Source organism: Vombatus ursinus, unplaced genomic scaffold (assembly GCF_900497805.2).
Source record: "Vombatus ursinus unplaced genomic scaffold, bare-nosed wombat genome assembly UNPS02014779.1, whole genome shotgun sequence".
Lineage (NCBI taxonomy): Eukaryota > Metazoa > Chordata > Mammalia > Diprotodontia > Vombatidae > Vombatus > Vombatus ursinus.
The window spans coordinates 29,535,554-29,555,763 of NW_020954557.1; the positions used below are offsets into that span (position 1 = coordinate 29,535,554).

A 20,210-nucleotide genomic window follows, 5' to 3' on the forward strand; every position below is an offset into this window, starting at 1 on the left:
TTGTTCACACATCAAAGACACCAAGGTCATCTATTGTATGACAGACCATTGCCATTGTTCTTGATTTTTGTCCTTCCACTGGACTTTGATGATTGGAAGAGAATGAGGCTGATAACTTTGCACAATTCTGCCTCACTTAAATGTAATTCATGTTCAAGTCAAGACATCACCCTGTGATGTCACTGGTCTACTTTTTCAAAAAAAAAAATGAAGGATGAACAGCAACATGCTATTGGAAAAAACAGCATGTACAATGATAGGAAAAAAAAAGTAATTTCTAGGGGTTGGAGATGGTACTAAGATTTGTGGAGGGGCTAGGTCAGCAAAAGCTTTTTTCAACATTTTTATTGAGAAGTTGATTGATATTCAAATTTTTGTTGAGTTGTTCATTGATTGATGTTAAAATACTCTGAAATTGTAAATTTTATACTTTACAAAAACTCTTTGCTCATAAATCATATGAAACTATATTCTTGAGTTGAATTCCTCTATCAGTTTTATTTACACTGTACTCTAAAATCCTAATTTTTATATGTCTCATGCTCTATTTTATAACTGTGATTATTTTACAATGGACACAAATTCTGGTGTGCATTTGCCCCTATTGCCTATTCTCATTTCCATTATTTACCCCACTTCTGAGAAGAGAGTACTAGAGGAAATCTGAATGAATTAAATAAAAGTCTTTCTTTTTATCTACTAATTAAGCATAATTATTTGTAGTGTGAAAAAGTGCCTAGATAACTAAAAACTGAATTTGTGTGAAAAGCAAATTTGATTCTGGCTTTTTAGAACTATTGTATTAAAAGTGTAGTTACATATTCTTTTTTATTCCACAAATTAAAAAAAAAACATTCAGAATGTTATGGAAATTTTGTTATGCTGTCTTAATTTTTTCTATTCAATTATTAAAATAATTTATTAATTACCAGCTCCATATAAGGCATGATTTTAGGTAATAGGGATACAAGTATAATAAATGGCTCAATCTCTGCTCTCAAAAGCTTACAATATTCAAGAATGCTATGCAGCATGTATAGAGCTAAATATGTGTCTAATTGGATAAAAGAGAGATTTAAAGGGTTCCAAAAAATTGAGGAAGAAGATAACATTTTCAACATTGGAGATTCACAGAGGAGTTAGAATTTGAACTAAGTTAGCCTTAAAGGAAGTGTAGTTATTTGACAGGCAGAAATGAGGAGACAGTGGGGAAATGGCTTACATAAGTGAATGAATGACAAAATTGGGGAATATTTAGTAGTTAAGATTGGCTTTAACATAAAGTACATGAAGGCAGTAATATAAATAAGGATTAAAGGCAAGGTTGGAGTGAGATTAGCTTTTATATTAGACTCAAGCATCTTACAGGCAGGAGAGAAGCACTGAAGGTTGTTATAAGATCATTGAAAATATTGTTTAAATGAGAGGACAAATAATTAAGGTAGTTAGTCAAATGAAGTTGAAGAGCTAATGGAATCCTATAACTATAGTATTGCAGAGTTAAAATCCAAAAATAATTCTAAAATAATTTAAATTGGAAACACACTTTCCCATACAATTTCTTTTTTTAAACATATATGGATTGTTTCTTTTGAGTGTTTATAGGTAAAGTTTCATTAATTTTCTTAATATCCATGTGATTTTAAATTATTTAACTTTTGGGGACTTTAGTTTCTTTAAAATGGAAAGATTAGATTAGTTCTCAAACTTTCTGGTCTCAGGACCATTTTACTTTCTTAAATATACTGAGGACCTCCCCCAAAGAGTTTTGTTTTATATGAGTTTTATCTATTGATATTTTCCATATTTGATATTGAAATGTCTTAGTATTGTTATAAAAATCATCTTGATATCATGGAATCCCTGAAAAGATCTCAAGGATGTCCACAGTTCCCCAGACCACACTGTCACAACTGCTAGATAATCTTTCAATTCTCTTTGAGTTCTAAATGCTCTAATCTCAAATTTGCCATACTTTTTTTATAGCATTCTATTTCTAGTTGAACTATTAAAAATATGATGGACTCTAGCAGAATTGACTGTAGTCTTTTGTGTAATTTTGCATTACTTTACTTCTAATAATAGGACCTAATTTAGGTAATTGAAACAAAAAAAATGAAGCAAAACAATAACCATTTCAGAATGTTCAATCAGACAATTGATCTATCAGTAAGTCTTTATTTAGCACCTACTATGTACCAGTAAGCACTAGAGTTATGAAGACCAAAGTGAAACAGTTCCTCCCCTCAAGGTGCTTACATTCTGGAGTACATATAATATAGAAACAAGTTGATTTCAGGGAATGGACATCTGCAGTTGGTGAATCAGGAAAGCCCTCATATAAAAAATGGTACTCGAGCTGAATCTTGAAGGAAGTTAAGAGGTCCAGCATTGTCTAGACAACATTTCACTCTATATCAATTTTACCTATGAAGACTTTTTTTCTAAGTTTTATTTATTTTATTTTTAATTCATGGAATAAAAAAAGCATTTTCATAGCATAGTATAATTTTAAAAAGATAATTGTACATGAAGCTATAAATCTATTATGTACAGCTTGCTATCCTTCTAAATATATAATAAAGTTATCATGTATTTTTCCCTCCCCTCCTCCCTAGAGATTGTTACCATTAGATAGAAATGTGTTTATGGGTGTGTGTACATTTGTATGTAAATCATTGTATACAATCTTCTATTTATCAGTTCTTTCTCTGCATGGAGATTGAATCTTCCTTCATATGTCCTTTGTAGTTAATTTGAGTATTTATAATAGTCAAAATAACTTATTTGCTCAAAGTTGCTCTTAAAACAATATTGCTGTTACTGTATGTAATGTTCTGCTCATTTCACTCTTCATTATTTCATGCCTTGTATAACATCTTTAAATATAAAATTTAGTCATTGAGAGTCAGTTATTTACACTATAAAACTGATATTTCAAACAGCTTTTCAGGATCATTTATATCAAATCATATGTAATTCTTACTATCTAAGATTGTAGTTCTATTAAGAAAATGCAATTGATTGAGATAATTAATACAAATTGAACATCTACTAAATACCAAGCATTCTGTTTGGTACTGTAGAGAATTCAAAGAATAAGACATTGTCTATTTCCTCAAGAAATTTCAAGTCAAATAAAAAAGTATTAAAGTTGTAGTGCTCTAATGCAGAGATGCCCAGAAATTTAGACAACCTGGGACTCTTGTTAGGTTGAAGAACTGAATGGCGTGTCAGAGTGATCAGTCTCCTAATTGTTTTTCTTGCTTCAAGTCTCTCCCCATTCATTCCATCATGCAAACTGTTAGCAATTGAGTCTCCTTAAATGCAAATCTGACTATGTTACACTCCTAGTCAATCAATTGTAGTGGTTCCCTAGTGTCTCCAGGACAAAATATAAACTCTTCTGTTTAGTTTCTAAAGTGCTTCAGAATCTGGCCTCCTATATTTTAGTCTCATTTGGTGCTCCTCTTCCTTCATTTGTCAACCTAACCAAATGGGCCTCCTCTTTATTCCATTCGGGTAACTCTCTCATTTCCATACTTTTGCACTGGATAGCCCTTATGCATGGAATGCATTTCCTCTTCATTCCCCTCTATGAGAGAGCCTCACAAAATCCTTTTCTTCTTATAAGATAAACCCCAAGAGCCTTCTTCTTGTGAAGTCTTTCCTATTCTCCCAATTCCTACTGCCCCCCTCTCCCAAATCATCCTGTATTTAACTACTTTGTATTTATTTATATTAATTCTCATATAATTATGTTATTGTGTATACTTTTATATGTGCATGTCTCCTTCATTAGAGTATAAGTTCCAATTTGGAAGGGGAAGTCAATAAGCATTTATAATAGCACCTACCTCCTATGTGGCAGGCACTGTACTAATCTTTTTTTTTTTAACAATTATCTTATTTGATTCTCACAACAACCATGGAAAGTGGATACTGTTATTATCCCCATTGTACAATTGAGGAAACTGAGATAAAAAGAAGTTAAGTTACTTACCCAGGGTCACACGGCTAGTAAGTTTCTGAAACTGGATTTGAACTCAGTTCTTCCTTAATCCTTGCCAAGAACTCTATACACTGTGTCATTTAGTTGCTTAGAGATCATTTCCTTACTTTGTATCAGTATCCTTAGTGTCTATCAGAGTGCTTAACACACAGAAGGTGTTTAATAAACATTTATTGTTTGCTTGATAATTTATCAGGCTTGGAGACCTGAATTTGAGTATTTTATAGACTGTTGGACATATAGTCAAGACGATCTGAGTTTCTTCTATCCCAAATCTTACATTTAGTAGATGTATCTAGTATGATTAAGTCAGTAACCTCTGATTCTCAATTTTCTTACATATAGCAATAATAATATTTGTAATAATAATATCACAAATTATATTAAAAGAGTATTCTGAAGTTTCCTTGACATAAAAGTAATTTTAATCATTAAAGCACTATATAAATTTTAAGTTTTTTTTTAATTTGATGCTCAATCTAAGCTTGTTCTCTCTTCTCTTACTCTGTTAGAGAACTGATTAAGTTCTTTTAACTCTGTACTGAGCCACCTGAGAGAAAATTTTGAGGCTGATTTGTTTAGAAACACTAGCATTCTGATGGGGCATTTTGAAATTCTCACAGGGAATGGATGAGTGGGTGGAGATTTTTATAATCCCAGTAGTTTCTTTAATGTTTGGGGCAGACCAATGTTTGAAATAAACTTCTATTAGGAGCTCTTGTACTTCCTGGGAAGATAAAAACAATGTCATCCCCCCTACCATCTTCACATAAAGATGGTTAGCACAAATGAGAAAATGTACGTGAAAGAGTTTTGCTTTTACATGTGCTGTTTGATATAATTGTTAAAATGAATCATCATATAATTTTTGCTCATGAAAGTTTTCAACAGTTGATGTGATGGTATTGTCTCTACGTGATTGCATTTATAAAATTGGAATGTTTGGTGGTAACAATGTAAATATTTAATTAGGACCCAGTGCATTTCAATAGAATAATTTAGAAAGTACTCTGTATTAAAACATCAACAAACAAATATTATAATCAAAATGCATCATCAATACCTAGGAATGCTCAGCAAGCATTTAATTTTTTGAAGCAGTGCTAGACAGGGCATAGGAGTATTCAAGAAGGATTTTTTTCTTAATCTCATGATTAATGCCTTTTATTACTATGGTAAAATCTTGCAACAATTGGTAAATTGAAGCAATATGACATAGTATTAATAAAATCCCACTGACAATGTAACTTCATGCTCTTTTAGGTAGCAGTAAATGGACTAATCACAGAATCAACTACTCTAAGTGCTGAACCATGAAAAATAAACCTTTCATGTTACACAGTTGATTTCACAGTGATTAGGAATACCGAGAATATTATATACTTTTTATATACAATGTGGACATCTGTTCCTATGAAAGTTAATTTCAAATGTTTAGGGCAGTGATCTGGGATATAAGAACACATTTATCCTTCAAGATACTGCACTATTGGCATCATTATAAGATTAAAAACAGATATGGATTTGAATGTTGAACACACTGATAATTTTATTTCATGTTTATCTTTTACTGAATAAAGAATAAAATGATGATAGATGTAACCTATTTCATATATTTCAAGAGTTCATTTTAGAAAATTTCAAAATGTTGACCATGTTGCACATTAGCATCAAAGCAAGTAGGATATTCACAGATGTGAAACCAGTAAACTAATTGAAGTCTTTGGTAAACCCCAGAGAAATCAAATGTGCACTTCAACTGTGAGGAATTTGCGCCTAAAACTGCCAATCTACAAAGTTCATAGTCACAAATCATCTCTATTCTGTGAGGAACATTGAATTAGCATGTAAACTGCTAGTGAAGATGGAAGGCTGCCAAGAATATTTAGTTAGTGGAGCATACACATGATTTGTATTTTGAAACACCAACTACACTGAATCTATACTCTGTTTTCTATATTGGCTACTTGCTCAATGAAATCCAAATCACACTATAGCTAAATCACCAATTATGAATATATATATATATATATTATATATATATATATATATATATAGAGAGAGAGAGAGAGAGAGAGAGAGAGAGAGAGAGAGGTAGTAGGTGTCAGGAGAGTTCTGTGATTTCATAACTGTCTGCAACTCCTAGTGAGGAAACTCAATGTAGACCAGCAACTACTCTGCAATTCATAGTCTCATAGAAATGCCTATTGAGAGGTTATGTAACTTACCCAGGTTAACATAAACAGTATGTTATAGAGGCAGAATTTTATCCTAGGTCTTTCTGACTCTGTGCTAGTGCTCCATCCACTATGCCAGGTTGATTTTTTTTAAGTGTGTATAGGTTATGTAAGTACTCACTTAAACCTTTCTTTATGAGGTTTGGAGGCCTCTATCTTCTAGTGAAGATAGTCATTTCCCAGTAGTAGAGCAAGGCTATTTGCAATATTACTTTGGTAGGAAATGCTATTAATAGGAAGTTTTTATCCAAGTTAATTAATTGGAGACAATTAGAAGAAATACTAGGGTACCAGCTCCAGAGAGGCAGATGTCTCTGAGTCAAGAGAAATGTTCCAAAGCTTTAATATGGCAAAGGAAAGATTGCCATGAGAGATCTGCTGAGGATAGTTACTCCAATGAATGTTGTCAACGATGTAAAAATGTGAATATTCTGTCTCATATGAGCTATATGTTCTGCAAACTGAACAATCATTTCAGAAGTGAATCTTAGTAAACTGCAATAGCCAACAGTGTAAATGGACAGGGACTGTTAATTCTTAGGTACAGAATATACATACATAAGTATTTTCAGATAAGATAATCGCATATGATGATATGAAAATAAACCATGTGATATTAAATAAGGTTCAATGAGAGGGTATTTCATCCTGAATTGAAAGCCTAGTGCTCTGATCCTAAGTAGCAAGCTGGAGTAGTATATTCTACAGTAATTGGCAATTACATTGCTTTACAATTCAGACTATGTAGGAAGTAAATTTCCATGGTTCACCTTGATCCTCCCCCTAAAAGAGCTACATTTTTAAAAGTTCTAAAGTCAGAAAAAAAGCATGGGGTACCATAGGTATAAAAGTGCTCAATTGGTATTTGTCACCTCTCCACCCTCTGTACATAGTGTTCTCTTGCTTGTCCCAATCTTCTAAAGGTTTTTTCCTATTCTATTCTCAGTCCCATGAGGCATACTCTTTTAGTCAGAACACTGTGTCCCTGATTTTTTTTTCAGACTCCCTTCTATTTCAACAAGACTTCTTGTCCTCTGTCCCATCTCTTTAGAGGTTTACTTTCTGCTAGGGACATAATTAATCAATATAGACTTATATGCAGATAGCTCCATGCACTCTATGATTAAGACACTCTGACCTATTTGCTGTTACCCCAACAAGACAAAATTCCAACATCTCCTGTCTCTGTGCCTTTGTTCTGCGTATATCCATTGTCCCTCCTCATCCTCTCCTTTTAGAATCCTGGCTTCATTCAAGAGATTTAGCTCAAATGCCAACTTTTGCAGGAAGTCTTTTTTATTCCTCACAGGTACCCAAGTCTTGTCCTTTGAGTTGACTTTCCATCTATTTTGCATGTACTATATATTGTATAAACCTAATTATTTATTTATATTTGTCTTCTCCTGTGGTATCAAATTCAAATACAAATTGAGGCCATTAAACTTTGTGATCTCTGCATATTGACTTAGAAAACCACATATTAACATCTACATTCTATTGCATTTTATTCATTTTGTTAATTTTTGGTTAATTCCTATTTTTTAATATATTTAATAATAATTTTATTTTTTGGTTAATTTTTCCCCAGTTACATTTTACTTTAACTCAGATCTGTCTACACCACTAGAATGTGAGCTCCTTGAAAAAAGGGACTGTTTTTGTCTTTCTTTAAAACCCCCATACTTAGCAACCAATAAATACCTAATAAATGCTTGCTGACTGATTATCTCACCATTCTCTTAAAGACTGGAATGGTAAATGTTGTTTTTGTGTTGTTCCAAGAGTTTCCTTTTGGTTAAAAACACAGTTTGGATCATCTGTGAAAAAAGAAGTAGCTGCTTATACTGTTTCTAAATCTTTGATTTTTCCTCTTGTAAAGGTGAATAATAATGTACTTGAAATAAAAGCTTCTAGGAGGTACAGCATAAAATGATTCATCTTCAGGAACAAACACTATGAACTAATTCAAATTATCCCTTTGTCTGAAAGGCTTAAATTAAAAATGTAAATTTCAGGTTTGAGAACACAAGGGAGGACTGAGTATATTATATTTTGATTTATAATTTCATAATATAGATAAGTACTATTCAGCATATATAGATTTTTCACTTGCTTCATCATTTATTTTAATTTATTTGAGATATAAAAGATTATATAGATTGTTTTGCAAGGGTATTAATAGACCCACTTTAAAACGGATATTTCAGCACCACTTTGGTAATATTTATGGGACAGTATACATTTTGTTCTTCATACACAATCAAAGAACCACTTAATATTTTAGATACATAAGTTTCAAAGTAAAAAGTTTTAAGATTTCAAATAAGAAACTTTTGCAATTTGGAAAGATTATTACAAGAGAAATTGTAGTTTCAATTAAACTATTTTAATTAAATTGTATTTATTTAATTAAACTATTTTGCTCATGATAAAAAATACAAACCCACAAACATATATGGACATACATATGTATGTAGGTATTACATGTACACATATACATATATGTATATATGACATCTCACAACAGGATTCTTTCAGCCCACTTTTCATCTAAATGTTTGCTTCATTTTTGTAGATAAATCACCTTGAGAAGATATTTCTTTTAAAGAAAAACTTCAGAACATAACTAAAATGCATGTTAGATACATTCTTTTCAAAAATTACAATTAGCATTTTGAAATAAACTACGAAAATACCTTTAGACTATAACTATTATTTTCATTTTAAAGCATTCTTTCTCTTAAGAGACTGCCTGTTTTTCTGTGATTATAATAAATGCCTCTGAAATTAAGTATTAGAGATGAACTGAGGAGGATAATTATATTTTACATAGTTTTAACAGTTTATTGAGTTATCAGAACTAAATCAAATATTATTCAGGAAAGGATTGAAAAATATTTTTCCAACCTACATTAGGGAAACATGTTATGGAAAAACCAAAATATCTATCAGATTGATCCTTAGGGAAAATGAAGCTTAAAATTACCAACATAACCTTTTCCAATTAGAGTCAAATGTTATTCCATTTATTTTTTTTTGTAAAAAGCTAGTTAGCTCATTGTAAAGCAAATAATATCACCTGTCTTAAGTTAACTGATTCCATTGCACTGAACTTTTCTATAATAAAGTTTTCTCTGCAAGTTTTAAATAAAATTATATATACAAACAGTAGTGATTACATTTGGAGAAACACACAAGTTTCTACTAATGATGACAAGACCATTATGAAAAAGAGGCAAGAGCACTACATCATGGAATGCACTTTGTTCATTTATTTTGACAACTATAGTTTAGTTTTAAATATTTATGACGTTGCTTTATAGTACAGCATATTAGCAAGTGCACTGTAGCATTTAAAAAAATAAAATTAATGAAGCTTTAATAGTCAAAGAACCCATGATAATATAGTCTCTATGGAAAAGGAATATAGAAATGACAGAATTTGGGCAGAAGGAAAGGAAGATTTGGAATGACCAGAAACAGAGACCCCTGTTTATAAGTCAAAAAGCAAAATGAACATGGATCTGAAGGACATATGAACTTGTTTTTTTCTTTATTAGCAAAGCCTAATACCATCAGCATTTCCACTGATCTATATTGAGCACATGAATAAGACAGTCACAGACAATTATTTATTACCACTTTTTTTTAAAGATTTCCAATCAGCATTACTCAATTACCTGGTTATAATAGTAAAGTCCCCATGAAATGAGCATATTATTGAGGAAATTAAGTGAATTATCATAGTTCTATATGAAAGTTAATATTTTCTTTTCTTAGACTACTTTAAATGATAGACTTCTCCAAATATGCTTTCATTTGAACTATAATGTATTTACCTAAAATAATCTTGAGTAAAAATACCCTGAATAATAAATAAAAAGACTAAAGAAAACAAACACCATGACTGACAGATGGCATTTTCAAAATGCAGTGGTATTTCATTCTCAAATTCACACTATTGTCTTTTTAAGAGAATATCACAAGTTAATAAGACTGGAGGCTATCTTAGAGAGTTGAGCAATACAGTGCATAGACACTGTAGGTATAATATAATGCCTGTGAAGCCAAGTGAAAACAAAATGATTCTGGCTTGTAGCCTACAAGAAAACACCATAAAGAGTGCATGAGACATCATGTTTTAAGTCCTGAAAAAGGAGCCAGAAGACCTATATTCTAACTCCTGCCTTAACCATTGAGATCTTAGGAAAGTTATTTTTTTTCTTTCCCCATGGATAGAATGAGAGGATTGGACTAAATGATGTCTATGGACAATTTCAGCTCTATTATCTTACTAAACTAATAAAAGAGTCATCAGTGATATAAAAAAATATAAGCATCCTAAAACCATTTGAACTCCATTGATAAAGATCACAACACCTTCCTACCTTCCAACCTGTGGTTATTCTTTTCTAGATTTCACCTCTGATCCCCAAATAAATCCTACTTAGAGCATCTACTCCATGTACTGGAAACCTTTCATTGTTAGAAGCATTAAAATATTAACTAAATTGGCACAGTGCTGCAAAGTCCCTCCTTGTATATCAGCTATTTATACTATCACATTTAAAGGTAGATTGTTCCTCTGAGGGAAAGGAGGAAAATTATTAAGTATTATTGAATTGTTTTTCTGAAAAAAGCATTTGCAACCTTGATGGACGTGTCTTGGAGTATTCAATATATCAACTTATCAGAGACTTCCCTTAGCCTATTAATTTGTCTAGATAGGTTGTCCATGCTGTCAATTTCTTCTAAATTAAAAAAAAGAAAAAAAAGTACAAAGAATATATAATACATAGGTCTCTGAGTAATGAACAATGATCTGCTAATCAACAACAACAACAATAACAGATTTTAGAGTAAATCTTGCCACATTATGAATTTAACCAGATAGAGTGCATTTACCACATGCATTTATCAAGTTCGCTTCCCACTTTGGAAAAATATGAACAAAAATCTTTAGTAAATTCCATTCCCAGAGCTTCTTACTTTGTTTTGGCCATTCTGATTTCTCAAAGACTGTGTTAATTGAATGTGCAACCTCTGTCAGGTCCCACTAAGCTGAAAAAGCGACAAGTACAGGCTCTATAATAGACTTTATTTTATTTCTTTTCCAGATCATACTTCTGATAGCAAATGGGGAGACTAATTACTAAATGGTTGGCCACTTAGAGATTAATTTTTTTTAAATATAGCAAATCATTGAGACTATCTACTGTTTACTAAGTGGTTGTGATAGTAGCAATATTGATGAAATCACAGACCCTTGAAACTTTGAAAAAGTTATCAGAAAAACCTCCTCTCCTCTAGAACACCTTATCTATTAAGGATAGACATTTATTTACTTTTACCAGCCAATGTCTTTTTATTTTTTTTTCTACAAATGGCTTAAATGCAATACTTCATCACTTGCTATAGAAGGTAAATCAATCTACTGAAATTTGGAAAACATACTGGGAAATGAATAACAGTCAAATATACAAAATTCTGAACTCATTAAAAACAAAAGCCCACATACATTTATCAAAAACTTCATTTTAAATAAAGGTTGTTTTAGACCTAAGAAGATAACCATAATGAAGAGTAACAAAAAGCAACTAAGAAGGAGAAATCAGGACATAGTTTTAACCTCACAACTATGAATTTTTAATGGACAGATCTGCCAAGTAAATAATATCTATACTCATCCTTTAGTATAACTTAATTATGAATATAGGCATACCTAGCACTGTGCATTACATATAGCATTCTCCCTGAGTGAATCAATAAATGTATGAATAAACTTAAATGCATATTTTCTTCCTAATTCTGGTAGATATCTACATTGCTGAAAATGTAAAGTAGCAGACATAAACTGATTTAATGATATGTGGAATCTACAGGGTGAGATTCAAATTGTTCTATTGCATTTGTTTTATTCCACCTTAGGAAAGCAAAGTTATCAGAATACTGCAGTAAAGAAGAGGAAGAAAATTTCTGTACCCAACACAATTTGTGAGTGGGCATCTTTTCTTAGAGTGGAATGTATCATACCTATACCTTTTTGTTTCTCTAATTCTATAGGAGGTTGCAGAGAAAATGTGTTTGGAGTTAAGCCATTGGTATTATGCTGATTTAGATGATTTCTAAGCAGTTTTCTGACTTTGTGCTTTAATAGTTGTAAAAATACCGGAAATTTCCCCTTCTCTGATAGAAGGTTGAATTCTAAAACTTGTGAAGTTGGGGTTGCTAGAGAGGCAAAGCCTCCAAATTATCAACACTCATCCAGAAGCTGGGTGTCAGGAACTCTCTCCACTTAGATTGTGTGGTTCCTGCCTCTACAGCTGCATCAGGTTGCAAACATAGGATTTCCACCTGCCTTGCTCTAAAGTAGCTCCAAGGGAGAGGGAAACCCTTCCTTCTGAAGACTTCAGTCTGATCCTAATTCTGCTATAAGAAAAGGGGGAGAGGGGGAAGCCAGTCCAGATGAATATAGTCTTTAATAGTTCAGCACATGGAGTGGATCCTCCCAAAAAATATCCATCCCATAGGAGTTTTCAACAACCAACTCATCACAGATCACTCATATCTATCCTCCACCAAGCAAGAAAGTTCAGGTACAGTCCCTTCCTAGAAAAGTACAATGAAAAGTCCCAAACAAAGTCTCCCTCCTACTCCCACCCCAAGCTCACCCATTCCATCATGGAATTCTCTTGATCAATCCTGTCTACTCCTCACATATTCCTAAAAATTCCTTGAGATGAGATTCTGATCCAGTTGGGAGAAATACAAACTATATTTATTCTAGGACATGTTTAGTAGGAACAGGGAATGAAGTATAAAAACAGATTTTTCTTTTTTTTATGATGGCAACAAATCCCCTGCTTATTTTTTTTTTTGAACCAAGAACATAATTCTTGAAGTGGAGTCAGAAATCTGAGGGTGAGGTTAGGAATTAGAAGATGAGATTCCCCATGAGATAACATATAATGTTATCTACTGTATGAATATCCAGAAATACTAACAAAAGAATTGTGTATGAATTCAACATAATTTGTCAAAGACAAATTTATCTGAAGGCTCCTAGAAAAATGATTTTATTTTTAAGTAGATAAACATTTTTTCTTGTGGGGGAAAAAGGAAGTTTTGATAACAAATAAATGATGTGTTAATAAGCAATTACACAAATGTGGATAGACAATGGACCTTTCTCATTAAGAAAGCAGTCATTTTAATCTGACATAGTATATGCATTGTAGTGAATTTCACATCTCTAATTATTATGTGTAAGGGAAAAGGCAAAGGAGAGGGAAAGAGAACAACTATATTTATTTTCATTAAAATCCATGATTTTTTTTTTTTGCAAAAATGAATTTTAATTCACTAAACAAAATTAGAGGTCACGTTTTATTCATACAACTTGTCGGAGTCCATCAGTTAAAAGCCATTGCCTTTCTATTGGCTTTATGGACATTTAGTTGGTTTCCATAAAGTTCAAAAAAGAAGTACTTTGCTTTCTTAACTAAACTTTTACAATTGAATGACTTTATAATTTTACTGAGCAGTTAGTACCACTGTCATTTGTTTGACATGATTTAATCTATGGCCTATATTCTACATTTTAATTGTATTATGTATAATTTATTATTTATTTTAACATTCCTTTCTTGTAAAATTTTGAGTTCCAAATTCTCTCCCTCCCACATCCTCCCAAACTCACTGAGAAGGTAAGCAATATATCAATTACACATGTGAAATCATGCAAAATATATTTCCATATTAGCCATATTTTTAAAAAGCAAGAAAAATAAAGTGAAAAAATAATATTACACTTTGTGCTCAGAGTTCATCAGTTCTTTCTCTGTAAGTGGCTATATCCTACATATTAGAGATATTCTGAGTCATAAGTAAAACTCAAATTCTAGATATAGTTACAAAATAAATGACAGAATGCAATGAAACTTTAATATTTATTTACATTGTAAGGTTTTTTTTTTACAATTCTAAAAATAATATGTGAGTTCTAGAGATATAAAATTCAAATTATATAATTTTCCTTAAATGCTCTAAAGACTTTAAAATCAATCAGTTAAAATAGTTTGAGACTATGTATATACATTTTCTTTTTAAAAAGTGATTAGAACAGACTTAGGAAAAATTTCAACACTATTTTTTTTGGGCAAATGGTTTCATTGATACTCTCTTGAAATAATTTCAACCTTAAAACACATAATCACACTTTAAACACCACAAACACCATAGGTGGCAGCATTTTTAAAGGGACAAAATATACATTATATTTTACTAGAGCAATAACCATAAAAAGATACTATTTACAAGGCTCAATAGTCCACTTTATTGGCCAAAAAAGTATATTAAAGTACATCTTGATGTATTTTAGTTTGTTTGTGAAACTTTTAAATGTTTACATTTCAAAAAAAGGAATCATTGGATTATATGTTAATGGAGCCAAATTCCTAGAAGTTTAAAAATACATTTATTAAATCATTAAAATCTAGTAAGTGGTCATGATATTCCAGATATTAATAAAGTTTAAAACCAATCACTTTCTTATCCAGTGGCTGATATACACATACTAATACATCCATGAGTTCTTTGAGGAAATTAAAATACATTTAAACTACTTCAGCTCTCTGTAAATATAATATCAAGTTAAAATACATGTTTTCATACATAGTGGTTAACTTAGGGGGGAAAAAGTATATAAGATCACTTACTATAGTCTTTCTGATTTCAATTCTTTTAAACCTCTTGTGGTAGAATATAAGACTTGTGTCACTCCTGGAAGTCTTAACTTAGGAAATACAAGTTCTAGCAAGAGAGGATCTGTGGTTCCCATAATGCTATTTCATTATAACTAAGAGGAATTTTACATTTATTTCTGCTAACAGAGGCATGACAGCAGTTATTTCTAAACCTCTTACGCATTTTTTTTTTGCTAGTCTCATGAAATCAATTCCATACATTTGGGGTAGGCTGTTAAATCTAATATATCATATAGTAGTTATCACTTTATTATTCCATATTTAAAATGAGGATGAAATTTCAACTCTTTTTTATTATAAATCCTATAGATGAATGGGGGAAGGGAATGCACATTTATATAGTGCCTACTATATGTCAGGAGCTGTACTAAGTGCTTTATAAATATCTCATTCAATTAGCTATGGCTTTAAAACCTTGATAAATACATAATCAAAAAAAAGTGAGCATAAGCCAGTCAGCTCTTATTAGAAAGTTAAGGATGACTTGAAGAATCTTTAATTTAAACTAAAAGCTATAAGTAAATTGTGAAATTACAAGCAAATACTATTTTATATTGATCTCCTATTTGTTATATGCTTCTATCAGCACACTAGAAATTAATGAGATGGAACTTTGAAATCAGCAAATTTAGCAAACTTCAACAATAACGTGTCTTCTTTTAGAAGACAAATTGCTAATGATTGTAAGAAATAAGATGATTATGTTTTTAAGGAACAAACATGCCAAGTGTATGATTTCCCAAAAAGAGTCAGTAGAACTGAAACACTGACAACAGTCTTATCTCAGGCAGCTGAAGGAGTGGGATGAGTAGAGTTTACTTTTCCTTTTTCAATAAAACAGGCCATTGTTATTGACTTATATAGGTATTATTTGAACTAGGAAAGAGAGGATATTAGGTTGAAATGATATATAACCTGAATAGAAAATAAACTCAAATCCCTATAATTTGCCTGATTCACTTGTGTCCTCAAAAGGGAACATGTCTTTGGATGACATTCTTACATATCCTGATAAAATGGAGCTTAAGTTCCTTTTATTTGTAAATACAGACTAAATTCCAGAAATGAATAAATACTATAGGAACATTCTACTACATTTAGAGGCAGAATGATATTGGGGATGGACCAACTGGGTCCAAAGAGCACTTCTGACATACACTGGTTTAGTAACACTAACTAGACAAGTCATTTAACTTCTTAATGTTCCAGGCAAACTCTCAAAGACTTCAAAATGAAGACTTTAAATTGAAAAATAGTTTGCCTTTCTTTGTTAGCGAGTTTCCTCATTAAGAACTCCTTACACAGGTCTGTCTCTCTCCAAATATATGTGTGTGTGTATGTGTGTGTGTGTGTGTGTGTGTGTATATACATATATGCATATATATTACAACATGCCACCCTGGTTTTTCACTTCCTACCCCAAGTATCTATGTGACTAGTACCACAGAAAAATTGGATTGCTGGTGATCTCAGGAATTATCAGTATTTGTTTCCTGATGTCCAACCTCAGCTTTCCTTTTTTTGCACAGTACCTCCATCTTTTTTGGGTTGGCTTCCCCCTTTCTGCTTATATACTCTCTCTCATTTATTCCTCCCACCCCCACCCCCGCCCCCCCCAAAGAAAGCGAAACTTCAGCGCATCTCCAGTAATTTCTGCTGGAAGTTTTCAGTCTCCAAGGCATATTCTGATCACCAGTTAGAAGCTTTACTTTCCCTCACCCCCACTTCCCAGCACTAAGGTTAACACATCCTCCCACCCAATCCTGAGTGCTGTTTCTACCAGTATTCTGATAGGTGGGAGTAAGGTGAAGAGAACCTACCAGTGATTGCTCAGGTTCTTTGCTTGTCTAACATGTTTTCTATTAGCTCCGGATCTGATATAGATAATGCTGTGCCTTCACACTTACTTCCAACCTCATTAGGATGGTTAATTGAGAGTTGACTGACTATACTTGTCTCTGATTTTACTTCATGAAGCGACAGGGGGTGGGGGGTGGGAAGGCGGAGAGGTTGTACAATGCCTCACTTAGAGAACTTTGGGTGACATTACTGTAACCATCCTGCAAGAAAAAAAAAAAGGACTTCAGAGACTTACTCAGCATCCCATCTCCTCAGCTACACTGGCCAAACAGTCACCATCCTCATCGATGGCACCCACACCCTTATTCACCTTCAACTCTCAGTACTGAATGACATTCTGAGAGCTTCGCTCCTCCTAGCACTCCAAAACCACCACCGCGTCTCTTTTCTATCCCAGTCCTTCCCACATAAGGTCCGTACTACACAATTTACTTAGATTCATCAGAGAAATTTTGGATAATCCCCAGGGCCAGAGAGTGATGGAGAGGGACTCGAACGCTTTAAGTGGATAAAGTCTCCCCATCAAAGGCGCGGACTGTGGAGCACACCGCCCTCCCCATTCTTGAGAGCGTGTCTTTCGAGCTCTCCGCTTCACCACCACCCCCATAAAACAAAAACACAGAGAAGCAGACCTTGTCAGCGGAACCTTGTAATATCAAAGCCTCCTCAATATGCCTCCCCCAAACCCCTTCACAGTGCCCTAGGCAGAGGATTACTGAGTCGAGCAGAAAACAGAAGCAATTACCAGAGTTTTGTTCCCGTTCTTGCTGAGGGGACCTCGGAAAACTCCCTTGATGTTGCGAAAGTGCCCATTGCTGAGATGCGTGGAGCTGATGACAATGTAGTAACACTCCATGGGGCAGCCGACGCCTCCTCCACCACCGCAGCCGCTGCTTCCATGCACCTCCGCTCCCGCAGCAGCTGCTCACACACGCGGAACTGGATGAAGGTGGCAGTGGGCACCAAGTGCAGCCAAAACACACCGGACAGACACGCATATACACACAATCTCTGCTCCTGGGAAGGAAGGGCTGACACTCTGACACTCAACTCCTCTTTCCCCAGCTCTGCTGAGCGAGGTTAGCTGCCCCCTCCCCCTCCTCCTTTTTCTTTCTTTCTTTCTTTCTTTTTTTCCTTTTTGTTTTTTTCTTTGAGGATTGACTGGAAGAGGAGGAGGGAGGGGAATCCCAGATTGGGAGGAAAGGCTGGGGTGAGGGGTGCACAAGGGTTGCTGAGGAAGGCAGACGGGTGGACCCAACCTCAGCTTGTGTCTCAGTGCAGCACAGAAGGAAGGGAGAGGAGCAGCCTGAGCTGTGGCAGCGAGAGCAGCAGCATCAGCAGCAGCATTTCCTCGGCTTTGCGGAAGGAATCTGAGTTGCTGCCTCTCGCAGGCATTAGTGTTATTATAGTGTGCGGCGTTGCCGGTCCATTGCACTGAGCCAATGGCAGGAAGCCACTGGGCTGATACCGAGAGCTGTCAGAGGAGTACATCTGTCACACGCTGCCTTCACCACCACCCCCAGCTCTCTCGCTCTCCTCCCTCCTCCCCCTCAGTACACACTGCTGGCTCAGCCCTGCCAGCCTGCCTGCCACACTCAAGTGAAGACTAGGGGGAAGAGCAGCGTCCAGAAGCCGTGGCAGCGACCTCCCCACAGCAATCGCTGCAGCCTCTTTGGGATATACAACAAGAGCAGCACCTGCCCTGAACAGGACAACGGACAGGGTGAATGTGCAGTCTGGCAAGCTGGAGTTTAAGGGTCGAAGGAAGGAGAAAACGGCGAACTGGGAAGAAAGTGAGAAACGCGGAGAAAGAGGATGGTGAAAAGAAGGGATGAAGCTTTTCTTTTCTCTTTTCGAGGGTTATTTATAAGATAAATGAAATAAAATAACACCTTCCTTCTCCTAAAGCCCAAAGGTTCGCGACTTCACTAACCCCTTCCTCCCCTCTCCCCACCTCAGCAATCATCAAAACCTAACATGTGACAGCACCTGCTTTTCTCACGAAACTGTAGCTGCCCATTGATCTTGCTTAATGGTTATTTATTCATTTATTCACTGGACTGGAGAGAGAGGAGAAATAAAAAGCGACTTTAGCTCCAGAAGTAGAGAAATTATAAGAAAATGGTCCTTTTATTGTTTCTTTTCTATAACAAGAGTTTAGTTAGATCGTATGTTATTTAAGGGAATGGGGCTTGAGATTGGGAGGAGGTGTTCTATAGGAAACAAAGGTGTGTGGTACCTTTCTTTATTCCACCATTCCCTTAGTCCACATCCCAAAATACCTTACCCCGCTTTACGGTTCTCAGCAACTGCAGTAAGCCTGGGTAATAGTAGCAGCTGCTACTGACTCCCTTTCCATTTCTCTTTGGTTGTTAACCTGCTGCAGTAAGTAGCGATGAACAATGACATTCACCCTAGATAGGACTAGGATACAAAATCTTTGGAAATATACTGAAAGGCTTGACAGGGAAAGGATAAGGCTTTGCTGTGTCCCCTTATGGCAATCAGACATTTCTTGAGAAGCAAAAATTGCCGCCCTTAGCTTGTGCCTTCCCTTCTGTTCTCCCAACCCCAGTATATTCCCTCTTTGTGCAAGTTTAACTCTTCTGAAGTGGTTTAGTAAGAGCATCCCATCAGGTATATATATGGCTCATTAGTACGCACTTAAAGAGATCGATAACAGGCAGTAGAAAGCCTGAAGATGGTGAGTTCAATGGATTTACTGAAGGCTTTAGTTTCTTCTTGCTCAGGATGGCTTAATTGGTTAAAACAGAATTCAGACTGCCCAGGTAAATGCAACTCAGAGCCAAATGCAGGCTGAAACAGACTATATTATTTCTCCCCTCTGATTTTGCTAAATTCCATCACATTTGCACCATAGTTCACTATTTCTCCCCTAAAAATGTAGGTCATTATGGTATTGCCCTACAGCCATGAGCAGACCCTTTAAATAAATCCTTCAATCTGATTTCACTACTAGTTTTGGGAGAAAAGAGGATGGTTAGATGGATTTGAGAAATGAGTTCTTTGATACTGTGGAAATAAAGCACTCCCTGGATGCATCTTTGTAGCAAGCATAGGTAACATAAAAGAAATGCATCAAAATAGGAATTATCAATTGTTCGTGTTTGTATACAGACAAATAAGAAGTTGATATCTATTGATCAAAGTTCATTATTAAATGTCATTTACTTTAAAGGCACTTTTCTTGTAGTTCACAGCTATCCACTTGGGGGAGTCTGTAAGTCTTTAAAGAAAGCCTGTGTTTACAAAACTTCTATCTGTTATGAAATAGAGGTTTTGTTAGAATTAAGTTTGAATGATTTGATATTTAAA

At 34.3% G+C, this 20,210-nt stretch overlaps 1 protein-coding gene across 1 annotated transcript in view; it reads right to left on the reverse strand.

Moving 5' to 3' along the window:
- ZNF804A (zinc finger protein 804A) overlaps window positions 1-17,730 on the reverse strand; it is a 409,776-nt gene extending 392,046 nt beyond the window's left edge. The window contains exon 1 of the mRNA XM_027865722.1: window positions 17,620-17,730. Within this exon, the coding sequence (XP_027721523.1) occupies window positions 17,620-17,730 (111 nt within the window). The remainder of the gene's footprint in view (window positions 1-17,619) is intronic.
- Window positions 17,731-20,210: the final 2,480 nt, after the last annotated feature.